The sequence below is a fragment of the Tursiops truncatus genome, chromosome 12, assembly GCF_011762595.2.
Source record: "Tursiops truncatus isolate mTurTru1 chromosome 12, mTurTru1.mat.Y, whole genome shotgun sequence".
Taxonomy (NCBI): domain Eukaryota; kingdom Metazoa; phylum Chordata; class Mammalia; order Artiodactyla; family Delphinidae; genus Tursiops; species Tursiops truncatus.
The window spans coordinates 17,996,703-18,022,966 of NC_047045.1; the positions used below are offsets into that span (position 1 = coordinate 17,996,703).

The following is a 26,264-nucleotide window of genomic DNA, read 5'->3' on the forward strand; positions in this document are numbered from 1 at the left end:
TAAACATTTAGAGAAGAGCTAACACCTATCCTTCTCAAACTCTTCCAAAATATAACAGAGGGAGGAACACTTTCAAACTCATTCCACGAGGCCACCATCACCCTGATACCAAAACCAGACACAGATGTCACAAAGAAAGAAAACTACAGGCCAATATCACTGATGAACATAGATGCAAAATCCTCAACAAAATACTAGCAAACAGAATCCAACAGCACATTAAAAGGATCATACACCATGATCAAGTGGGGTTTATCCCAGAAATGCAAGGATTCTTCAGTATACACAAATCAATCAGTGTGATACACCATATTAACAAATTGAAGGAGAAAAACCATATGATCATCTCAATAGATGCAGAGAAAGCTTTCGACAAAATTCAACATCCATTTATGATAAAAACCCTCCAGAAAGTAGGCATAGAGGGAACTTTCCTCAACATAATAAAGGCCATATGTGACAAACCCACAGCCAACATCGTCCTCAATGGTGAAAAACTGAAACCATTTCCACTAAGATCAGGAACAAGACAAGGTTGCCCACTCTCACCACTCTTATTCAACATAGTTTTGGAAGTTTTAGCCACAGCAATCAGAGAAGAAAAAGAAATAAAAGGAATCCAAATCAGAAAAGAAGAAGTAAAGCTGTCACTATTTGCAGATGACATGATACTGTACATAGAGAAGCCTAAAGATGCTACCAGAAAATTATTAGAGCTAATCAATGAATTTGGTAAAGTAGCAGGATACAAAATTAATCCACAGAAATCTCTGGCATTCCTATACACTAATGATGAAAAATCTGAAAGTGAAATTAAGAAAATACTCCCATTTACCACTGCAACAAAAAGAATAAAATACCTAGGAATAAACCTACCCAGGGAGACAAAAAACCTGTATGCAGAAAATTATAAGACACTGATGAAAGAAATTAAAGATGATACAAATAGATGGAGAGATATACCATGTTCTTGGATTGGAAGAATCAACATTGTGAAAATGACTCTACTACCCAAAGCAATCTACAGATTCAATGCAATCCCTATCAAACTACCAATGGCATTTTTCACAGAATTAGAACAAAAACTTTCACAATTTGTATAGAAACACAAAAGACCCCGAATAACCAAAGCAATCTTGAGAACGAAAAACAGAGCTGGAGGAATCAGGCTCCCTGACTTCAGACTATACTACAAAGCGACAGTAGTCAAGACAGTATGGTACTGGCACAAAAACAGAAATATAGATCAATGGGACAGGATAGAAAGCCCAGAGGTAAACCCACGCACATATGGTCAACTTACCTTTGATAGAGGAGGCAAGAATATACAATGGAGAAAAGACAGCCTCTTCAATAAGTGGTGCTGGGAAAACTGGACAGGTACATGTAAAAGTATGAAATTAGAACACTCCCTAACACCATACACAAAAATAAACTCAAAATGGATTAAAGACCTAAATGTAAGGCCAGACACTATCAAACTCTTAGAGGAAAACATAGTCAGAACACTCTATGACATAAATCACAGCAAGATCCTTTTTGACCCACCTCCTAGAGAAATGGAAATAAAAACAAAAATAAACAAATGGGACCTAATGAAACTTAAAAGCTTTCGCACAGCAAAGGAAACCCTAAGCAAGACGAAAAGACAACACTCAGAATGGGAGAAAATATTTGCAAATGAAGCAATTGACAAAGGATTAGTCACCAAAATTTACAAGCAGCTCATGCAGCTCAATATCAAAAAAACAAACAACCCAATCCAAAAATGGACAAAAGACCTAAATAGACATTTCTCCAAAGAAGATATACAGATTGCCAACAAACACATGAAAGGATGCTCAACATCATTAATCATTAGAGAAATGCAAATCAAAACTACAATGAGATATCATCTCACACCAGTCAGAATGGCCATCATCAAAAAATCTAGAAACAATAAATGGCGGAGAGGGTGTGGAGAAAAGGGAACACTCTTGCACTGTTGTTGGGAATGTAAATTGATACAGCCCGTATGGAGAACAGTATGGAGGTTCCTTAAAAAACTAAAAGTAGAAGTACCATATGACTCAGCAATCCCACTACTGGGCATATACCCTGAGAAAACCATAACTCAAAAAGAGTCATGTGCCAAAATGTTCATTGCAGCTCTGTTTACAATAGCCACGACATGGTATCAACCTAAGTGTCCATCAACAGATGAATGGATAAAGAAGATATGACACATATATACAATGGAATATTACTCAGCCATAAAAAGAATCGAAATTGAGTTATTTGTAGTGAGGTGGATGGACCTAGAGTCTGTCATACAGAGTGAAGTAAGTCAGAAAGAGAAAAACAAATACCGTATGCTAACACATATATATGGAATCTAAGGAAAAAAACTCATGAAGAACCTAGGGGCAAGACGGGAATAAAGACACAGACCTACTAGAGTATGGACTTGAGGATATGGGGAGAGGGAAGGGTAAGCTGTGACAAAGTGAGAGAGTGGCATGGACATATATACACTACCAAACGTAAAATAGATAGCTAGTGGGAAGCAACCACATAGCACAGGGAGATCAGCTCGGTGCTTTGTGACCACCAGAGGAGTGGGATAGGGAGGGTGGGAGGGAGGGGAGACGCAAGAGGGGAGAGATATGGGAACATATGTATATGTATAACTGATTCACTTTGTGATAAAGCAGAAACTAACACACCATTGTAAAGCAATTATACTCCAATAAAGATGTGAATGAATGAAAGGAAGGGAGGGAGGGAGGGAGGAAAGAAAGAAAAGAAAGAAAGAAAGAAAGAAAGAGAAAGAAAAAGAAAGAGAAAGAAAAAGAAAGAAACAAGAAAGAAAACAAAGATTATGGCAAAGAAATATGTGGCTCAAAAGCCTAAAATGTTTATTAAAAAAACTTATTAACCTTTACTGTTAAACATTCCCATTGTTTTCTTCCCTTTCAAACTTTCAACGCTGTTAGTCCTTCAATATACTGATAGATGATTCAGCAAGATCTGACGAATTAAGTCATGGTAGACTTTAATTGACACGAACAATGTCATCTCACTAGACCAGTACTTCTCAACCTTTTTTCAGCCTGAGCTTCTTTCAGTACTTTCTTACTCTACCACCTCTGTATCCCTACCAACCAAAAAGATTTTCTCTGCCTTCCTTCTGTAATTTGTATTATGAAAACAATAGCTGTGATGAATATGTTTTTTTAAAAGTACATACTCCACCCAGACCAATTCTAATACTCTTCCCCCCCATTACTATACCATATTATTAGATTACCTTAGAAAAAGGATCAAAGGATCATAACAGAGTATTCTTTGTTCCCCACTTTCCTCCTTTCCATGTCTTGCATGTAATAAACTCATAACAAGTATTGATTGTAATGGTAATTTAAGAGAGCCTTCATTAACTTATCCCAAAAAGAGTGATTGCTGTTAGGAGTGTTAGCACTTTACAAGTTTATTAGACTCTCTTTATTAATTTTATGGAAAGTTGACCCTAATCTCTAGAAGTTAGACCTTTAATTGAGATTATAATAGAATTTTTTTCCATATTAGCAATACGTAGTGATGTCAGTAGTAATCAAGAAGTGACTTCTTACTTTCTTAGGAAAGTAAGTTTTTCTCTCAAAATAAGATTGGAAGACATTAGTACTTCTCATATCTTGTGACAATATCTGTGACCTACATGTATCTGAGGTTAAATAGGTAGATCAGGAGTTCTTTGGTTTCAGGACCCCATTACACTCTTTAAAAATATTGAGGATCCTAAAAATTCTTTTGCTTATGTAGGTTAGATCTATCTATGTTTATCATATTATAAATTAAAACTGGCAAATTTTAAAATATTTACTAATTCATTTAAAATAACTAACAAAGTTATCACATGAGTACAAATAATATTTTATGAGAGTATTTTCCAACACGTTAAAAAAATTAGTAGATTAGCATTGTTTTCTATTTTTTGAAAATCTCTTTAATGTCTGGTCTAATAGTAGAAAGCAGAATGCTCGTATCTACTTCAGCATTCACTCTGTTGTGATTTTTTTCTTTTGATTGAAGTATATGGATAAAATTTGATCTCACACAGATACTAGTTGGAAAAGGAAGGAGTATTTCAATAGCCTTTTTTGTTAAAATAGTATATTTTTCTTTGATACTACACCAAAACTCAACAAGCCATAGTTTTTTTAAAAATTAGTTGTAATATGAAGTCTAAAACCATATCAATGAACTTTTCATAGTGTGTTTCATTAAAATCCACTGGTCTGTCTTGCACTTTGAATAGATCTTTTACCCTTACATGCTTTTGTAACATCATGATTGGTTGTTTGGAAAGTGTTGTTTTACTGAATTATGTATATGTCCCAAGTGTTAACACAACAACAATCACATTTACTAGTATCACCACTGATCTCATCAGTAAAGTTTGTTAGGTATTGGGAAGCTTTCAAGCCAGTTCGGTTCAGTTCAATATAATTTCAAGCCAAATACAAATTTTCCAAAATTCTAGTTTTCTCTTGGAAGCTTAAATTTTATTATTTGTAATAATGAATATTAATTGTTTTCCCTTGAAGTGACAGGCTCAGTTTGTTTATTTTTGAGAAAATGTCTGCCAGGTGTCCAAGCCTGAATAATCATAGATCACATCAGTCATTCTTTCAGGTAAAAGTGATATTCTGTGACAAAAAGCGGGTAGTTCACCTCACAATTCAAATAGTCACACAAATGCTTTTTCTCGAGACATCCATCATGCTTCAGTTTACAGTAGGAGTGCTTTATGTATACTCCTTTCATTACACAGAATATTAAAAGGCAGGTACTCAAGAGTCAGTATTTAATAAAATAAATGTTTGCTGTTTAATCAGCATTCTTAAGTGAAAATGTTTTTTCTTTTTTTGTTTTTGACTTTTACTGTAAATACATAACAGTAAAAAATACAATGACTACAAGTACAGTGGATGCCACTGCTGGTACTGCTTCTTTTTGTGTTAAGATGCCAGCAGTTTTACCCAGTATTGCATGATCAGAGGAAATGTTAACACATCAAAAAAGGCAAATAACATCTTGGTATTGTTTTATATATTTTTTTTACCTTGTGGTCCTCCTGGAAGGCTCTTAGAGATCCCCAGGAGTCTGGGAACCGCCGTTTGAGAATTGCTTAGGTGAATAGAAGACATCTGTGTTCAGATGCGTGACTGTATTTTGGCAGCTGTTGATGATCTGTGTTCTGTAACATGTCAGTTATTTCTCTAAGATTCCTTTAAACTAAGCAAGTTGGGTGAATTCCTTTCTAATACTGTCTGTCAAAAAGCATGGTGTAGTAAAAAGTTGGGTAGTCTGATTAAGGAGAGGTGCATTCACTATCAGCTGGGCACCAACAAGGCATTTAAGTACTTAGGCCCTGTGAGGCTCTGGTCCTTTATTCTAAAGTGGTTGTGAGACTAGGTGATTTCTACCATACCTTCTAATGCTCAAATTCCAAAATTCTATTCTAAAGTGATTATCTAGTAATATTCTTAAAATTGCCAGCAATTTAATTAACTGCTTTCCTTTTTTCTTTTAACTTGAACCCTTTTAGCTAAAACCAGAGCTCCTTTAGTAAATCATATTTTAAACATCTAATTAAGGCTATTAGGAAAGAGGCAAAGAAAAAAGTGAATTATTTCTCTTTAAAAGACCTTCAGTAAAATGAAAAAAAGAAATTAAGATTTGTTAAAGCTGGGTGATGGTTACAAAAAGGGTTCATTATATTGTTTTCTGTATTTCTCTGTGTTTGAAATACTACAGGATAAAAATTTTTAAAAGAACAAGAAATGAAAGACTTGGAATTGATGAAGATAGTGAACTTCTGAAGAGTTTATTTATAGTCAGTTGACACCACTACGAATGTGAAAGACTAAAGGCATATTATTTTCTTGTGTCTGTCCCTTCTGGCTCCAATTTCTTTGTTTCTGACAGATTTTGCTAATATTGGATAGGATAAAAAACTTTAAAATGGAGGTTAAACTATTTCAGTTATAGTTTTAGGTATGCAACTAAATAGCTGTGTTATCCAGCTTTTCTGTTTCCTAATCTGTAACATGGAAGTAATAATTCCTGTGTTTGAAAGATCAAATGAGATAATGTTGTGTGAAAGTACCTCATAAGCCCTCAAGTTCTGAATGTACTGTGAGGTATTATTTTTTTAAAGAGGAAAGAAAGTAATATATTTTTGTATGTGATTAAGTACAACCACATTCCCAACTATTGCAGGCCACTCGACCAGACATGATAAGGATCTTGTCAGCAGCCCTGCACGTAGTATTAAGGAGGGATATGTCCCTGAACCGAAGACTTTATGCCTGGCTTCTCGGTAAGTGTTTGATGTGTGTGGTCTTAGCTAGGAAAGGATGAAGGGAAATTTTCCATACATAAGTATTATCAAGTTTATGTATGTCCTAAATTAAGAAACTAAAAGTTTACTTAAATAGATAATAAAAATAAAGACAGTATGAGTTGTGTATGGTATGAAGAAATCTCAAAAGCTTCTTAGTTGAAGAAGCTGTTTTAATCTATAGGTCATGTTCCCTTTGACAAGATTTTTTTCCCCTTATAAATTGAGGCTATTATACTCCAAGTATGTAGACAAAGAAGGATAAATTCATAATCAAAATAATGACATAATATCCAAAACTTGAAAGGAATCAGGACTAGTACTCCTGTCCCACACATGGTACCTGTCTCCCACTCAGGCAGTAAAATATTGTGTACACTTTGTTCTTCCATACTTTTTGTGAGTGTTTGGCCTGTCTTCACAACTCTTTACTGCCTAGAGTGAGAAGACACAATATAACTTATTTTGGATTTTCTGAATCTTCAGTTCTTTCACTGTTTGAAAAAAACCAAGATAATTCTGGAAGTTTACTATGATACTCACTTATGTATTGAATTGGTTTCCCTTTATTAAACTATCTAAAATGATCTCTCTTGCTGACATTGATTGGGCTACTAATTGGTAAGTGTTTAGTGCTGTTTTTGAGATATTTGCTGTTTTGGTATTTAGTGAACAACAGTTTTAAGAATTCCATTTTAATTTATTTTACAATTTGTTTCCATGGAGGTTTTGATAACAACGGTGCTATCATAGGACCCAGAAGCACAAGACACAGCAATCCTGAAGAACACGCTACTTACTATTTCACTACCTTTTCAAAAGAGTTGTTGGTTCAGGTAATGGATGCTTTCATTTTATTTTTTGGTTACTCCGTGACCACTGTAGTTACTCAACAAATAACAAATAAGACAAAGTCCTGCCTTGAATTAATTTACAGTTGAAGGGGTGGAGACAAGACTCAGACTTCCTAAGAATGACTGTAACAAGCAAATGGCTGCAATGAAATAAGTAAGTAATGGTAAGCTAGACTCACTTCTGTGTAAGTCCTGAGATCTTTTTCTTCATTTACTTTGTTTTCATGAGTTCATCACAACATAGTTGCAGCTTCTCACCTGTCTGCCCTATGGAAGTTGGAGCTCTTCCAAAAATGAGCCAGGACCTGTGTTATTTACTCTGAAATTCCAGGGAAATTTGGGTTGCAACAAGAATTTAAATGTTAAAACTACTTTTGTAATGGAAATATTAAAATGATCTATAGGCTTATTTCATATTATTTTTACTTCAATTAAATTTATTCAAGATATCTTAAACTGAGAGAGTACATGGTATCTGAAACAGTTTGAAATAAGTGAAGTTATAAGAATACAGTTTTGAGTTACTAATGAGGAAATAATTGCATAATAGTAGATACTGCCATGATAATGAGTGATAGTTTGGGGCATGTTGACAGTCAAGAGGAACATTTTTATCTTTTAGGAAATCAGATAATTCATGAATTTATTTTTCTAGATTTTCTTCACATTTTCTCTAGAAAAAAAGGTGGAAAAGTTAAGCCCTTTCTTCTTCTGTCAAGAGAAATGAATATAACTTTTCTTTTCCCCCAGCAGAGGAAAAAAGCCAACTTCAGCAAAAGAACTTCAGAAAAGCAATAGGAGATGTAAATCTCTGTTTACATATGGTTGTATATAAAAATATTTTTCTTAAGAAAAAATCTTTGAATTTGTTTACTTAAATGACTAATGTACTTTTTCTTCTTTGAAGGCAATGGTGGGGATCTTACAAGTGAATGGATTTGGAGAAGAGAGCACTTTAATGCAGGATCTAAAACCTTTTCGTATTTTAATCAGTTTACTGGACAAACCTGAGCTAGGTAATATATACTATCCTAACTATCCTAGGGCGTAAGATCATATGTGGTTGTTTTGTATTGCTTCATGATAAATATAAGACAAAGTCATTACTTAGAAAAATTTCTGTATTTTGAGGTGGCCTTTAAATACAGGTTCTCAACAATTCCTTACCTAAAATTCACTCTAGAACATTAAGAAGATACAGATGTACATTCAGCTGGTACGTTATCATATGTCTACCCTGTACTACGTAGGTAGCAGAGGAGTCACCTTAAAGGTGCTCTCTAAGCCCCTCTTAATCCTGATTAAGGTACTGAAATCGAAACACTGATGATCTGTCATGACTATCTTATAGTTCACAGAATTCAAGGATTTGAGCAAAAGTATTTTAGTCATACCCCTCAACCTTCTTCCCCACATCCCCTTTGTTTTATGTGTTTTCCCTTTCTTCACTGTGTACTTCTTATATACTAGATCTCTTGGGAAGATAGTTACGGCACCTGAGACAGAAATTAAGAAAAACTGAAAATATTAGCAATGATAAAGTGAAATAATTATGTAGTTTTATTAAATTATGTGCAGAAGTTTTTTTTCTTCTTTTTTTTAATGTACAGAAGTTTTAGCAAATATGCATAAGTTCTCTCACCAGCTCTTAAAAGAAAAATGAAAACATTTAAATATAAAAATAACTTGAGTTGTACCAGTGGCTCTATTACATGGTAATAGATGGAAGTTCAGGAAGTTTTCTGAGGAGATTGGCGTCTCTTATAGCAGTAAAGTTTAGCCTTATGCACCTTTGTATTATTTTAATTAATAATAGTAATATAAGTTACATTCATTGAGTACTCATTATATTCCGGGAACCATGCTACCCATCTGACAGAATTTTTCCTGACCCTTACACTGATAGTCCCATAAGTTTGCTATTATCCTCATTCTGCATGAAGAAACCAAAGCTGAAAGAAGTTAAATAACTTGTCCAAGCTAATAGAGCTATTAACTGGCAAAACCAGTTTCCCTGATTTTGTCATTTCTATTACATCAACCTATATAGTTAGATAAACATTTGTTCAGTTCTTTGCTATTTTACTGTTAGCCTCTCAGGATGTGAAGTTTAGTTTCACTTCTGGAAAAAACATTATTTTTTCAAAATACCTGTTTTAAAGCATACTTTAATTGTGTCAATTTGTAGATAATCATGATTTGTAGTATTAATTATTGTCTTTAATGTGTATATTAATTTTAGGACCTGTAATTCTAGAAGACGTCCTCATTGAAGTGTTTAGAACATTGTATTCTCAGTGTAAAGCAGAATTGGATCTTCAGATGGAACCGCCCTTCAGCAAGGATCATGCTCAGTTAAGCAGGTGGATTACCAAAAAATTAAGCATGGCACAAAGGTCCTCCTTTATTAATATTTGTAAAGTAGACATTGCTATATGAAATTTGTGTTACGAATGAGTGAGTTTGATTTAAAGTATCGCTATATTTTAGTAATGTGAACTCTCATAATTAACTGCACTGACCTTTCAAACAGGCATGTGTAGCATGAGTGGTGTGTACAGTGCCACCACCTTCCAGGGTTGGTTCTCAGCCTCACCAGTTTAGAAAACTAAATTTTAGCAGTTAATGTGAAGATACAGATTCCAGGGAATTCATTCACACTTATCAAACTCACAAGAGATTAGCTTCCACATGTCAGTTAATAATGAAAGCTGTACCTTGCTTGGTAACCAGGCCTGGTAGTTTGCACGGGGTAGTGCCCTCCTGGTGCCTTGACACACTCAGGAGACCAAAGCATAGATCAGAAGAAGACTTGACCACAGAAATAAATGAATCAGAGGGCACTAGGTGTTCTTCAAAGACTTTTTTTCAAGTGATGGTTCGTTCTTCTTTCAAATTATTTCTATATATATATATGTGTGTGTGTGTATATATACACATTTTTTTTTTTAATCCGTGGGAGAAGTCATATAACATTAGCATATCCTCTTCTCTAAGTCAGTGGTAGATACATGCTGACAAAGTCTTACTTTTTCATTTCTTCTCTACTTTAAGGAGCCTACCTGTTTTCCAGTCTCATTTATCATTATGACAAAGGATCCAAGGCAACAATTTCTTTTACATACTTTGCATAATTTTATTTTATTAATTAATTAATTAATTTTGGGGGCTGCACTGTGTGGCTTGTGGGATCTTAGTTCCCTGACCAGGGATTGAACCTGGGCAGAGTCCTAACTACTGGACCGCCAGGGAATTCTCACTTTGCATTTTATTAGTGTCACCTTGGTGACACTTTGGAGATAACCTGGGCTTTCCTAAAGCATACTTTTATATATTAAAACTTTTTAAGACAGTTTTTGATTTCTGATAAATATAATCCCCTCTGATTTTTGTTTGAGCCATTAATATTGACTAACCTTGTACTCTGTTTCATTCTGTACACTGCCTGATAATTTATTTTGTCCCATGGAGTATTTAATTAGCCTTTCGTGCTATAACATGCTAGTTGTATTGACAGTACATCACTATATAGAAAAATAATTGTTTTAATTGTTAGAAAGGGTGACAGGAGATGGTAGTTAGGTGGGTATTTAATGGGCTAGAGGGCTCCCACTTGAAATAACGAAGTTATTTTTCCCTGATGGAATTACAGTAAAAGTGGCTATTGACAGGATTACTTCTTTTTGTTGTTATTGTTTTTTCAACCTAAAAATAATAATTTGATTGAAACTCACCAAGATAAACTTAACCTTTCTCAAACAAATCCTGAATAGTACAGGAAAGCAGAGAAAATTCTTTCAGAATCAAGGCTGTCAAAATCAAATCACCGGGCCTTCCCTGGTGGCGCAGTAGTTAAGAATCCGTCTGCCAATACAGGGGACATGGGTTTGAACCCTGGTCCAGGAAGATCCCACATGCCGCGGAGCAACTAAGCCCATGTGCTACAACTACTGAGCCTGCACTCTAGAGCCCGCAAGCCACAACTACTGAACCTGCATGACACAACTACTGAAGCCCGTGCACCTAGAGCTCCACAAGAGAAGCCACCGCAATGAGAAGCGTGCGCACCACAACGAAGAGTAGCCCTTGCTCACCACAACTAGAGAAAGCCCGCACGCAGCAACGAAGACCCAACATAACCAAAGATTAATTAATTAATTAATTTTTAAAAAATCACTCAGTTTATATGTGTCAAAGGAAACAAAGGAATTTAATGCCAAATTCACCATCAGGCTCTCAGAATAGTTCAAAAAGAACTTCTTGTTCTTCTGCTGAAAGCACAGCTATTTTTCTTATGCAAGGTTAATTTCTGATCTTGATCATACATTTGAGTTATGAAAACTCAAATTTGGAAAAATAACTACACATAAAGTGATAAAGTGACAGTAGATAAAAATTACTTGTTGCAATATTCTCACTAGCAAGTTTTCTAGCAAATACTTAGGAATATGTACTCCCCTAACAACATTCCACTCACATTTAAATTTGAAAATGTAGATGTTATATTTATCAGTTTTTGTTTTTTCTTTTTTTTTAGTAAATTAAGGGAAAATAAGAAAACAGCAGAACTGATTAAAACTGCCAACCTTCTCTTTAATTCCTTTGAGCCTTATTATATGTGGGATTATGTTGCACGTTGGTTTGAAGAATGTTGTAGGTACGTTAAACTGTTTTATTCATTTTCATTTAATAGCATTCAAAGCCAGTCTTTGTTATTTTTTTTAAGTTCTTGAGTTTAATGAAAAGAATGTTCTTTTATACATTTTACTACTACTACTGACAACTATCATTTAATGGCCATAATCTGTCTCTACCATGTCACTCTAGAATACAGAATCATTGATTGTATAATCTTAGATTTGAAAAGGAGTTTAGAGATGAGTTATTCAATCACCAGCATAGATGAAAGATTTTCCCTCTCCAATCTATAGTAATCCAGTTTTTCTTTGTTGCAGAGAAAGTAGCAAATTTGTGGCTGGTGCCTCAGCACACTTTCCCAAAGTGCTTCTCACTTTGAATAACAAAAAGGTCCTCGGTCACTTTTATGTTTATGAACCAGCCCATATTATCATCCACTCCTTAGGTTGTAAAGCTTAAAAAATGCTCAGAAAACCCAGTAATACTAGTGAACCTGGGTAGAATTTCTGTCTGGATTCTAGACCAAATTCTCTCAGCAGCAGATTAACCTCTCAAGCCTTGGGAGCATAGAGTCAACAAGTAAGCATTTATGATCTCGGGATTAGAAGTCTTTTATAAATATAAAATTAATCCCTTTAACGATTTAGAAAGTTGCTTGCTTACTCATTGAACAGCTACTGCGCACCCAGTGGAAAGGCACTATGCTAGACATATAGACAGTGCCTGTCTTCAAAGAGCTCACAGCAGGAACAAGTAAGACAGGCTCATGCATATTCCTAGTACTGTATTAAACTAAAGGTTATGGGTGCCTTAAGAGAGAGATTAAGATGTGGTAGGAATGTAGAGGAATTGTGGGTGTCTTTTCACCACCCGGCCCTGGCCCAGGTTTCTACTTTGTTTTCACATTCACAAACATACACATATACCCTTCTCTAGCTAACCTGGACTATTCCTTGAACAACATTAACTGAGCCTTCAGTGATGCTGCTGAGCTTTCACTCATGTTATTTTTTCGAAAATATTCTTCTCCCTAGTCCATCTGGTAAGGTCCTATAAAGAGGTCACCCCCTTTCAGAAGCCTTCTATGACTCCCTCAAATCTCCCATCAGAGTCAGCTTCTCCTGCCCTATCACATGTTAGGTTATTTGTCTATAGGCTTATATTTCTTGCTGGCTAGGGACTGTAGCATATTCTTACTTTGTGTCTTCAGAGTGTAGGGCAGTGTATGGGCAGATAGGATTAATGTGATTTAATGTGCATATTTGTTGGAGGAATAACCTCTACTACTTGTATCAGAAGAGGCTTCTTAGAGGAGATACCATTTGAAGGATGGCTGCATTCTGGATGTGAGAGAATGAGGCTGGGAGAGGGTGCCTATCCAGGGGGACAGGTTGGTATGAACAAAGGCCCTGAGGTTAGAAATCAAGTAGCAAATAGTCCATTTTAACTAGGAGATGAGATCTGTAGTGGGAGAAATAGGAAATAAGTCCCAAATAGAACCATCCAGAACACTTGGAAGTTCAGGATGGGTGTCATAGGGAGAGGTTCAGCCTAGGAATCTTGCTTTGGGAATTTTCCATGGAGAGATACAGTAGTGTCCTAGGGGAAAGGGAACATACTTCATCACAAGAAGTTAACCGTGTGCATCCCAATGTTGATATGACTCATTTAAAGAGCAATGATATCATCACATGTATTCACATCACTTGATAGGATACTTGATAAAGTGAATTTTGTCCTTTTAGGAGGACACAGCATGCCAGACTTCAGAGTGGGCCTGGAGATGTTAACGACTCATCTGAATTACAGCTGACCAATTTCTGCTTACTGGTGGATTTTTTGTTGGATATAGTTTCTTTGGTAAGATCACCCTGGTGAAAAAATATTGAGGAAATGTAATAACATAGTTCAAATATTTCATTTTGGAAATAGACCTCATCTTCAAATAAATATCATTTTTTAAATTAAATTGATTTCCCCCCTTTTGGTATAGCATTTTAAATAAAATTTTTGAAGTGTTTTGTCCTCTGACATACATTATATGTAATACATATACAATTCTTATATAATACATGGAATATATTTCATAATTGCATGTTATTGACATCTTACATGTTTAGTATATAATAGTCTAATGCTGCATTTGTATTCATTAATGATTCTATTAAATGAAGACTGTTGGAAATCTTTTCCCCTTTTCTCTCCTCAATTCTTTGCTTTCTCATTTTGAAGCCTACTAGAAGTATGAGGGTGCTGTGTCAGGTATGACATTCAGCCTGTTTTGTTTTTAACTGATTGTATTCACTTTTGTTATGTTATAATTTCAGTAATGTAACAGATAAAACTGGGGTTCTTTTGTAGTACATGCTTCGAAGTACTTAAATTGAGAATTTGGGAATAGAAATTTTACGTCATTAATAATAAATGACCATACAATGTTAATTAAGAGCATGGTACATATAAAATGAGTAAAATTATTTCTTTTTCTTATTTATTAATAAATTAAAAATTAAATAACATAACTTTGGAGTTATACACTGTATAAACTTTTGTCACTTCGCTTTTATTTTCAGGAGACTTATATTGAAATCCAGACAGAACACTTGCCCCAGTTGCTGCTCAGGATGATATCTGCTCTGACAAGCCACCTCCAGACATTGCACTTGACTGAACTCACAGATTCTCTCAGGCTTTGCTCAAAGATCCTTAGCAAGGTTCAACCTCCTCTGTTATCTGCCAGCACTGGAGGTGTGTTGCAGTTTCCAAATGGGCAGAACAACTCAGTCAAGGAGTGGGAAGACAAAAAGGTAACGTTTTGCTGTTATTTTTGGTACTAGACCAATTATATTTCTTCAAGGCAGAACAGTTTCTAACTAACGTCACTTAACACATATTCATTTAAATATTCGTCAGTCTTTCCTAGTTCCCAGTGTTGTGGCAGTAGACCATCTTGTAGGCTTTTTTTTGGCTCTAGTGCAATTTAACTGTCTATATCCACACTTTGCAAAAGAAATATAACACAAGCAACATATATAATTTAAAATTTTCTGGTAGCTACAGTAAAAAAAAAAAAAAATAGAACAGGTGAAAATAATTTTAATTGTATTTTACTTGGCCCATTAGAGCTAATATATTACCATTTCAACATGTAATCAATATAAAACAGGTAACATAAAAAAATACTAGTCAGATATTTTACATTCTTTTTTTGTACTGTCTTCAAAATTCCACTGTGTATTTTATACTTACAGCACATTCAAATACTAAATTTTTATTAGAAGTACTTGATCTATACTTAATTTCATAAAATTTACATTTAAAAAATTAAATTCTCATACCCAGGTTGTTCAAAACATACTTAAAAGTTTTCTCAGAACTAAATTAAGGATCACTTTTAAATTTTTAATTAAAATTAATTGCATTAAAAAATTTAGTTTCTTTGTCAGATCAGCCACATTTCAAGAGCTCAATAGCCACATGTTGCTAGTAACTATCCTATTAAGCAGCAGGTTTATAATCCAAACTTTATTGGTCCTTTTCATATATATACACTAAGTTTTTGACATGTTCTTCTTGAAATCCAGAATCTTTTTGCTCTCCTCAGTCTTCCAGATTCTTAATGCTTACTTTATGATGTTGAATAGAATTGTAACACAGTTGACCCTTGAGCAACACAGGTCTGAACTGAGTGGGTCCACTTATATGTGGATTTTTTTTCAATAATTGTATTGGAAAATTTTTTGGAGATTTGTGACTCTCTTTTGGAGATTTGAGAAAACTCTCAGACAAACCGCACAGCCTAGAAAAATCACAAAAATTAAGAAAAAGTTAGGTGTGTCATGAATGCATAAAATATACATAGATATACATATAACATACAAAATATGTTTTAATATATTATTTATGTTATCAGTAAGGCTTCCAGACAACAGTAAGCTTTTAGAAGTTAAGTTTTGGTGGTATCAAAAGTTACATGTGGATTTTTGACTGTATAGGGGTTCGGTACCTCTAACCCCTTCATTGCTCAGAGTCAACTATAATTTTAATGTCTGGCACTAGTAACATATTTAAATACCTATGAAATGGGTGTGGAAAAATCAGAAATTTAAAAGCTTTCAGGTTTATAATATTACATGTACTTTTTAGTAAATAGTAATGAAAACATTCACAGAATCATGTAATTCCGTTGAATTTAGGCACAGGGGCACTATGTCAAAAACAAGATTTAAAAATTTCTAGCATATAAGGTTATTACCTAAATTCTGTGGTTGTATAGTTGCCCTTACTTTTTTTTCAGTTGCTTTTTAATTTTGTCAGCCAGGCAAAATACATTATCAGGATGATCTCATACAGCCTTTTCCATCAAGTCTTAACCCTAGAACTTTTTTCTTGGACCTTCTAAATATATTGCCTTTCATATATGAAATGAACATTACCCTCAAACAATTTAAATATATCCCAGGATTATCCCACATAAACTAAAACTAGTTTGTCTTATTTTCCTTCCTACCTGCTTATTACTTATATGTGACAGATATTGATTCTATTGTTGGACAGTTCATTTTGTAGTGCTGTTTTCCCTTAATTTACGCCTCTAGGATCATAGGAATAAAACTAAAATAGATATTAGCTGTTATTGGTTTGGTTTTTATTTGAATGAGATTAGTGAAAGTAGGGGAGGGACCTTAGCAGTCTCTCAATAACATATTCAAATATGTGAATATTTACTATGTAGAAAACATCTGGAGGCACTTTATCGGTGGTTACAGGTAAAGTAAATGGGAACACCCATTCATATTAAATGAAAGAATTAAATAATACACTTTTTTAATATAATCGTTGATTAACCTTAGATATGCTTCGCCCCCCCTCACCCTTTGGTCTTCCTGCCTGTTCCCAGGGTTTCTATGTTCTTTTCTATTTTTTACTGAAGCACAATGGTATTATCTTCACTGAGATGTCTAATATTGATCATATTTGAAAGCTGAGAGTATTTTCAGTATTCCTTTTTTTGAAATTGTAATTGAAGGAATGATTCTTTTAAAAATTATAAATCTTAATTTTTTCTCCATGCACTTAGTACATTTTTGTAAAATCAGTGTATTGCATCTCTATACCCAAATGTAATTCCTTTCTATTTTCAGAAAGATATTTTACTATAAAATAATCTGAACTATAGTTCCATAATATAGACCATACAACTGTTATAAATGTATGCAGGTGTAACTGAATTTATAGCATGAATTCTATTAATGTAATATCATCCATTGTTTTATAATCCTTATATGAGAAAGATTGATACAGAAATAATAATAAGCTAATGACAATTTTAGCATTTAAATAAGACTTATTTTTTTTTAATTATTAATTTCAAAGGAGAAAAATCGACAAGTTCAGTTCTGTTGCCTCTAAACTTTGGCATTCTAATGTGAAAAGTTCTCATGCTGTTATAGAGACAGTGATCTGCTGTGGTGAAAGGAGGATGAAGTTTAGAATCATCTAATCTGAGCTCTTCTACCTACTAAGTTTATTTGCTATGACCTTGGGCGAGTTTTGTTTTGAACTTCCCTGAGCCTCAGTTTTCTTACCTTTGAAATAGAGAAAACAACCTCTCTTTGTTCAGCACCCACTCTGTGTATCCAGCAGTGAACTAGGCACACCTAGGTGAACTTTGCCCTTCCTGGCCCCTTCTTTCTGCTTGGGAGACATATATTAAACAAATAATTGCATACTTAATTATAGTTGTGATAAATGTATGAAGGAAAGAATGGAGTGTTAGGAATGTGGGAAAGGGGTGATCAGACCTAGATTGGGGGCCACGAAAGGCTTTCTTGAGGACGGATTGTTTGAGTGAAGCTCTAGAGAAATCCGGGCGGGTGAGGTAGGAAGAAGAGAGCCCTTGACAGAGGAAGGAGAATTTGCACAGACTCTAGGCAAAAAGGAGTGCTGTGCAGACAGGGAGGGGACATGCTGCTGCTGAGGTAGGGAGGGGCCAAGTCTTACAGAGCCTTTTCACTGTACTAAGGCTTTTATTCTTTATCTTGAGAGCAATGGGAAGACACCGAAGGGAGAAAAGCAAGTGACCTAATCAGATTTGTGTATTTGAAAAATTAGTCCGAGGGAGGGGATATAAGTATACGTTTAGCTGATTCACTTTGTTATACAGCAGAAACTAACACAACAGCGTAAAGCAATTATACTCCAATAACGATGTTAAAAAAAAAAGAAAAGAAAAATTACTCTGGCTGCAGTGTGGAGTATGGATCTGAGAAACAGAAATGGATGTGGGGAGACCTGCAGTAGTGCAGATGAGAGGTGGTGGTAACATGTACTTACAAGATGGGGGAGTAAAGACAGAAATGGACGGATCAGCCACATATTGGGGAGGAAAAATCAATAAGCTGTAGTAATGCATTGGTAGGGTAATGAGTGATCACTAACATTTATTGAAGATTTACTAAGTGGCAGGTTCTACACTCTTACTTAATCCTCATCGCAACTGTAAAATGTGGGAATTTGCCATCTCAATTACATAGATTAGGAGGTTTGGAGAGGTTCAGTAACTTGCCAGGGTTCGGAGAGGTTCAGTGACTTGCCAAGCGGGAAAGTGGCAGACTCTTAGCTGACTCATGGCCAGCACTCTTGACCACTGTACTGGAATGGATGTAAGGAAAGTGTGGAGGAGAGGTGGAGAAGGTACCAAGAATCGCCCCTAGATTTCTGCCTTCCTGTTTTGATGAAGGGTGGTGTCATTCACTGAGGCAGAGAACACCAGGTGAGGCCCAGCTTTGTAGCAGCAGAGCATTTAGTGTGTATATCTTCAGTGATCTTCCATAAGATCACATTTTAGTGATCTTACTCAAGTTCAAATTATGCTCTGGCACAGTCACCTCAGGAGTGTGTGATATGTATAGCTTTTGTTTACTTAAACTAAGCCAGAAAGTGTGCTTGACGATTGTACTCACCCTACCTTATAGAGAGGGAACAGTTAATCATTATTATTAGTAACGATGAAGTTATTCTACTTCAGTAGCTGGTTCATTTTTTGTTTATACTGTAATTGTCTCTTCTCCTCTAGATTATAAACAGTTCCTTTTGTTCCAAATATCTAATGTGGGAAATAATGTCGGTTCAGTAACTGCTTGTTGAAAGAATGTAAGCTTAACAGCAAACACTTAAATAGTAGTTTACATATTTCAGACAGAAGTTTCACTTCATAGGGTCCCAAATAGAAGACTTACTAGATTTTATTTCTAGTTTTTGTTTTTCTTTTAACATCTTTATTGGAGTATCATTGTTTTACAATGGTGTGTTAGTTTCTGCTGTAAAACAGAGTGAATCAGCTATACATATACATATATCCCCATTTCTCCTCTCTCTTGTGTCTCCCTCCCACCCTCCCTATCCCACCCTTCTAGGTGGTCACAAAGCACTGAGCTGATCTCCCTGTGCCTTGCAGCTGCTTCCCACTAACTATCTGTTTTACATTTGGTAGTGTATATATGTCAGTGCCACTCTCTCACTTCGTCCCAGCTTACCCTTCCCCCTCCCCTTGTCCTCAAGTCCATTCTCTACGTCTGCGTCTTTATTCCTGTCCTGCCCCTAGGTTCTTCAAAACCAGTTTTTTTTTTTTTTTTAGATTCCATATATATGTGTTAGCATACGGTATTTGTTTTTCTCTTTCTGACTTACTTCACTCCGTATGACAGACTCTAGGTCCATCCACCTCACTACAAATAACTCAATTTCATTTCCTCTTATGGCTGAGTAATATTCCATTGTATATATGTGCCACATCTTCTTTAACTATTCATCTGTCAATGGCCACTTAGGTTGTTTCCATCTCCTGGCTATTGTAAATAGAGCTGCAATGAACATTGTGGTACATGACTCTTTTTGAATTATGATTTTCTCAGAGTATATGCCCAGTAATGGGATTGCTGGGTCATATGGTAGTTCTATTTTTAGTTTTTTAAGGAACCTCCATACTGTTCTCCATAGTGGCTGTATCAATTTACACTCCCACCAACAGTGCAAGAGGGTTCCCTTTTCTCCATAACCTCTCCGGCATGTATTGTTTGTACATTTTTTGATGAAGGCTATTCTGACTGGTGTGAGGTGATACCTCATTGTAGTTTTCATTTGCATTTCTCTAATGATTAATGATGTTGAGCATCCTTTCATGTGTTTGTTGGCAATCTGTGTATCTTCTTTGGAGAAATGTCTATTTACGTCTTCTGCCCATTTTTGGATTGGGTTGTTTGTTTTTTTGATATTGAGCTGCATGAGCTCCTTGTAAATTTTGGAGATTAATCCTTTGATTCCTTTTGCACATATTTTCTACCTCTACCATTCTGAGGGTTGTCTTTTCGTCTTGTTTATGGTTTCCTTTGCTTTGCAAAAGCTTTTAAGTTTCATTAGGTCCCATTTGTTTATTTTTGTTTTTATTTCCATTCCTCTAGGAGGTGGGTCAAAAAGGATCTTACTGTGATTTATGTCATAGAGTGTTCTGCCTATGTTTTCCTCTAGGACTTCTATAGTGTCTGGCCTTACATTTAGGTCTTTAATCCATTTTGAGTTTATTTTTTTGTGGTGCTAGGGAGTGTTCTAATTTCATTCTTTTACATGTAGCTCTCCAGTTTTCCCAGCACCGCTTATTGAAGAGGCTGTCTTTTCTCCATTGTATATTCTTGCCTCCTTTATTAAAGATAAGGTGACCATATGTGCGCGTGTTTACCTCTGCGCTTTCTATCCTGTTCCATTGATCTGTATTTCTGTTTTTGTGCCAGTAGTATATTGTCTTGATTACTGTAGCTTTGTAGTATAGTCTGAAGTCCAGGAGCCTGATTCCTCCAGCTCCGTTTTTCGTTCTCAAGATTACTTTGGCTATTCAGGGTCTTCTGTGTTTCCATACAAATTGTGACATTTTTTGATCTAGTTCTGTGAAAAATGCCATTGGTAGTTTGATAGGGATTGCATTGAATCTGTAGATTGCTTTGGGTAGTAGAGTGATTTTCACAATGTTGATTCTTCCAATCTAAGAACATGGTATGTCTCTCCATCTATTTGCATCATCTTTAATTTCTTTCATCAGTGTCTTATAATTTTCTGCATATAGAAAATTATAAGAGGAATAATAATAAGGAAAATAATAAGGAAAGCTTGTGTTTCCTTATTTATTTTCATTTTGGATGATCTGTCCATTGGTGAAAGTGGGGTGTTAAAGTCCCCTACTATGAATGTGTTACTGTCGATTTCCCCTTTTATGGCTGTTAGCATTTGCCTTATGTATTGAGGTGCTCCTATGTTGGGTGCATAAATATTTACAATTGTTATATCTTCTTCTTGGATCGATCCCTTGATCATTATGTAGTGTCCTTCTTTGTCTCTTCTAATAGTCTTTATTTTAAAGTCTATTTTGTCTGATATGAGAATTGCTACTCCAGCTTTCTTTTGATTTCCATTTGCATGCAATATCTTTTTCCATCCCCTCAACTTTCAGTCTGTATGTGTCCCTAGGTCTTAAGTGGGTCTCTTGTAGACAGCATATATACAGATCTTGTTTTTGTATCCATTCAGCCAGTCTGTGTCTTTTAGTTGGAGCATTTTATCCATTTACATTTAAGGTAATTATCGATATGTATGCTCCTATTCCCATTTTCTTAATTTTTTGGGTTTGTTATTGTAGGTCTTTTCCTATTCTTTGGTTTCCTGCCTAGAGAAGTTCCTTTAGCATTTGTTGTAAAGCTGGTTTGGTGGTGCTGAATTCTCTTTGCTTTTGCTTGTCTGTAAAGGTTTTAATTTCTCCATCGAATCTGAATGAGATCCTTGCTGGGTAGAGTAATCTTGGTTGTAGGTTTTTCCCTTTCATCACTTTAAATATGTCCTGCCACTTCCTTCTGGCTTGCAGAGTTTCTGCTGAAAGATCAGCTGTTAACCTTATGGGGATTCCCTTCTGTGTTATTTGTTGCTTTTCCCTTGCTGCTTTTAATATTTTTTCTTTGTATTTAGTTTTTGGTAGTTTGATTAATATGTGTCTTGGCGTGTTTCTCCTTGGATTTATTCTGTATGGGACTCTCTGCACTTCCAGGATTTGGTTGACTATTTCCTTTCCCATATTAGGGAAGTTTTCACCTATAATCTCTTCAAATATTTTCTCAGTCCCTTTCTTTTTCTCTTCTTTAGGGACCCCTATAATTCGAATGTTGGTGTGTTTAATGTTGTGCCAGGGCTCTCTGAGACTGTCCTCAATTCTTTCCATTCTTTTTTCTTTATTCTGCTCTGCGGTAGTTATTTCCACTATTGTATCTGCCAGGTCACTTATCCGTTCTTATGCTTCAGTTATTCTGCTATTGATTCCTTGTAGAGAATTTTTAATTTCGTTTATTGTGTTATTCATCATTGTTTGCTCTTTAGTTCTTCTAGGTCCTTGTTCAACACTTCTTGTATTTTCTCCATTCTATTTCCAAGATTTAGGATCATCTTTACTATCATTACTCTGAATTCGTTTTCAGGTAGACTGCCTATTTCCTCTTCATTTGTTAAGTCTGGTGGGTTTTTACCTTGCTCCTTCATCAGCTGTGTATTTCTCTGTCTTCTTATTTTGCTTCACTTACTGTGTTTGCAGTCTCCTTTTCACAGGCTGCAGGTTCGTAGTTCCCGTTTTTTTTGGTATCTACCTGCAATGGGTAGGGTTGTTTCTGTGGGTTGCGTAGGCTTCCTGGCGGAGGGGACTGGTGCCTGTGTTCTGGTGGATGAGGCTGGGTCTTGTCTTTCTGGTGGGCAGGACCATGTCCGGTGGTGTGTTTTGGGGTGTCTGTGGACTTATTATGATTTTAGGCAGCCTCTCTGCTAATGGGTGGGGTTGGTTTCCTGTCTTGCTAGTTGTTTGGCATAGGGTGTCCAGCACTGGAACTTGCTAGTCATTTTGTGGAGCTGGGTCGTAGCACTGAGATGGAAATCTCTGGGAGAGCTTTCGCTGTTTAATATTATGTGGGACTGGGAGGTCTCTGGTGGACCAGCATCCTGAACTCAGCTCTCCCACCTCAGAGGCTCAGACCTGACCCTCAGCTGGAGCACTAAGACCCTGTCAGCCACTCGGCTCAGAAGCAAAGGGAGAAAGAAAAGAAAGAAAGAAAGAAAGAAAGAATAAAATAAAGTTTTTAAAATAAAAAAAGTAAAAATATTAAAAAGTAATTAAAAAAAAGGAAAAGAGAAGAGAGCAACCAAACCAAAAAACAAATCTACCAATGATAACAAGTGCTAAGAACTCTACTACAAAAACAAACAAAAAAAATACAGACAGACAGAACCCTAGGACAAATGGTAAAGGCAAATCTGTACAGACAAAATCACATAAAGAAGCATACACATACACACTAACAAAAAGAGAAAATATCTATATATATATTAAAAAAAGGAAGAGAGCAACCAAATCAATAAACAAATCTACCAATGATAATAAACTCTAAACACTAAAATAAAATAAACATAAAACTGGAAACAAATTAGATGCAGAAAGCAAACCCCAAGTCTACAGTTGCTCCCAAAGTCCTCCTCCTCAGTTTGGGATGATTCATTGTCTTTTCAGGTATTCCAGAGATGCAGGTACATCAAGTTGATTGTGGAGGTTTAATCCACTGCTCCTGAGGCTGCCTGGAGGGATTTCCCTTTCTCTTCTCTGTTCTCACAGCTCCCAGGGGCTCAGCTTTGGATTTGGCCCCGCCTCTGCATGTAGGTCGCCGGAGGGCGTTTGTTCTTCGCTCAGACAGGACGGGGTTAAAGGAGCTGCTGATTTGGGGGCTCTGGCTCACTCAGGCCGGGGGGAGGGAGGGGCACGGCTGTGAGGTGGGCCTGCGGCGGCAGAGGCCAGCACGACATTGCACCAGCCTGAGGCGCGCTGTGCGTTCTCCCGGGGAAGTTGTCCCTGGATCACGGGACCCTGGCAGTGGCGGGCTGCACAGGCTCCTGGGAGGGGAGGTGTGGATAGTGACCTGTGCTCACACACAGGCTTCTTGGTGGCGGCAGCAGCAGCCTTAGTGTCTCATGCCCGTCTCGGGGTCCGCGCTGATAGCCGCGGCTCATGCCGCCCTTCTCTGGAGCTCATTTAGACGGTGCTCGGAATCCCCTCTCCTCGCGCACCCCAAAACAATGGTTTCTTGCCTCTTGGGCAGGTCCAGACTTTTTCCCGGAGTCCCTCCTGTCTAGCCGCGGTGCACTAACCCCCTTCAGGCTGTGTTCAGGCAGCCAACCCCAGTCCTCTCCCTGGGATCCGACCTCCGAAGCCCGAGCCTCAGCTTCCAGCCCCTGCCCGCCCAGGTGGGTGAGCAGACAAGCCTCTCGGGCTGGTGAGTGCTGATCGGCACCGATCCTCTGTGCGAGAATCTCTCCGCTTTGCCCCCCGCACCCCTGTGGCTGCGCTCTCCTCCGGGCCCTGAAGCTTCCCCCTCCGCCACCCGCAGTCTCCACCCGCGAAGGGGCTTCCTAGTGTGTGGAAACCTTTCCTCCTTCACAGCTCCCTCCCAGAGGTGCAGGTCCCGTTCCTATTCTTTTGTCTCTGTTTATTCTTTCTTTTGCCCTACCCAGGTACGTGGGGGGTTTCTTGCCTTTTGGGAGGTCTGAGGTCTCCTGCCAGCATTCAGTAGGTGTTCTGTAGGAGTTGTTCCACATGTAGATGTATTTCTGATGCATTTGTGGGGAGGAAGGTGATCTCCATGTCTTCTGTGCCATTTTGAAGGTTACCCTATTTCTAGTTTTTAAAATGTCATTTTTTTAATCTTACATGTCGCATTCCATGCATTGTTTAGACATTAGGAAAGTGATTTCATGAAGTAGATTGAATAAATTATTAGCAGTTTGAAAACAAGGATGTAGATCCTGGAGAGTTTTACATATACGTATTTTGTCCTCAAGAACCTAAGCTTAAGTTATGCATATAGCAAATAATAAATATTTATTGAATAGCTTTATATTAATGTATTAATTAGAACCGTATCAGTATTTCCTATTAGCATAGATATGTGAATCAATTGTAGAAACTCTTTTTTTAAGATTCAACCAAATATATAGATTAGGGCTTCCCTGGTGGTTGAGAGTCCACCTGCTGATGCAGGGGATGCGGGCTCATGCCCTGGTCTGGGAAGATCCCACATGCCGCGGAGTGGCTGGGCCCGTGAGCCATGGCCGCTGAGCCTGTGCGTCCGGAGCCTGTGCTCCGCAACAGGAGAGGCCACAACAGTGAGAGGCCCGCATACCGCAAAAAACAAAACAAAACAAAAAAAAACCATATATATATATATATATATATATATATATATATATACACACACACACACATATATATATGTATAGATTAAGTTGTGAAATGTGAATTAGGTTGTGAATAAGTCAAATCTAAAGCTGACTTCCTTCAAAATGTGACTTTTTAATTTTAATTTCTAATATAATACATTTAGTTACTCAGCCTTCTGCTATTTTTACACTCTACCAGGTATTATCAGTTTCTCTTGAAAATCCTACTGAAGTGTTTGAAGATGGAGAAAATCCACCAAGTAGTCGCTCCTCAGAGAGTGGATTCACTGAGTTCATACAATATCAAGCAGACCGAACTGATGACATCGACAGAGAACTGAGTGAGGGACCAGAGGCAGTTGCCATCCCAATTGGCAGCACATCATCTGAAACAGAAACGGCCTCCACTGTGGGATCTGAAGAAACTATCATCCAGCCCCCTTCCCTAGTCACTCAGGGGACAGCACCCCAAAGTGGGAAGACAGCGCAAAAAACTGCAATGCAGTGCTGCTTGGAGTATGTCCAACAGTTTCTCACCAGACTTATCAACCTCTACATCATTCAGAGTAACTCTTTCTCTCAGGCTTTGGCTACAGAGCATCAAGGGGATCTTAGTCGAGAGCTAGGAGAGACTTCAGACTGGGACAGGGATTCCCATAGTGGTGTAAAAGAGAGAAACATAAGTAAACAGAAAACTTCAAAAGAATACCTTTCTGCCTTCCTTGCTGCCTGTCAGCTCTTCCTGGAGTGCTCAAGCTTCCCAGTTTACATTGCTGAGGGGAACCATACTTCAGAGTTATGTTCTGAAAAATCAGAGACTGGTAAGGTCATCTCTGTTTTATTTATTTAAAAATATTTTTTATGGCATGCTTTCCCCTCCCCCTTTATTTTAAGGAACGCTCAGATATTAAAACTGGGATTTCTTTTAGCCTCTTAATTTTTAAAACTTTTATTTTAATTTGTAGATGTTTTTTCAATGAAATACTGTCATTATGGGGAGATTGATATGTTGGAAAATTTCCTGATTTCTTTTATTATGACTAGCATCATATGTGATTACCTTCATTTAAATTTTTATTTATATATATATATATATA

General features: G+C 36.6%; 1 protein-coding gene across 11 annotated transcripts in view; it reads left to right on the top strand.

The window, feature by feature from the left end:
- Positions 1 to 26,264, top strand: part of DOP1A (DOP1 leucine zipper like protein A) — a 109,663-nt gene that overhangs the window by 42,530 nt on the left and 40,869 nt on the right. For 10 of the 11 annotated variants that reach the window (XM_033867481.2, XM_033867484.2, XM_033867487.2 and 7 more), the window contains 8 exons: positions 6,265 to 6,364; positions 7,112 to 7,221; positions 8,147 to 8,255; positions 9,482 to 9,602; positions 11,777 to 11,896; positions 13,623 to 13,737; positions 14,451 to 14,684; positions 25,367 to 25,988. In XM_033867481.2, coding sequence (XP_033723372.1) covers positions 6,265 to 6,364; positions 7,112 to 7,221; positions 8,147 to 8,255; positions 9,482 to 9,602; positions 11,777 to 11,896; positions 13,623 to 13,737; positions 14,451 to 14,684; positions 25,367 to 25,988 — 1,531 coding nt within the window. Of the gene's footprint in view, positions 1 to 6,264; positions 6,365 to 7,111; positions 7,222 to 7,326; positions 7,394 to 8,146; positions 8,256 to 9,481; positions 9,603 to 11,776; positions 11,897 to 13,622; positions 13,738 to 14,450; positions 14,685 to 25,366; positions 25,989 to 26,264 lie in introns of those variants that run through there. The other variant, XM_033867489.2, reaches the window with a different exon arrangement.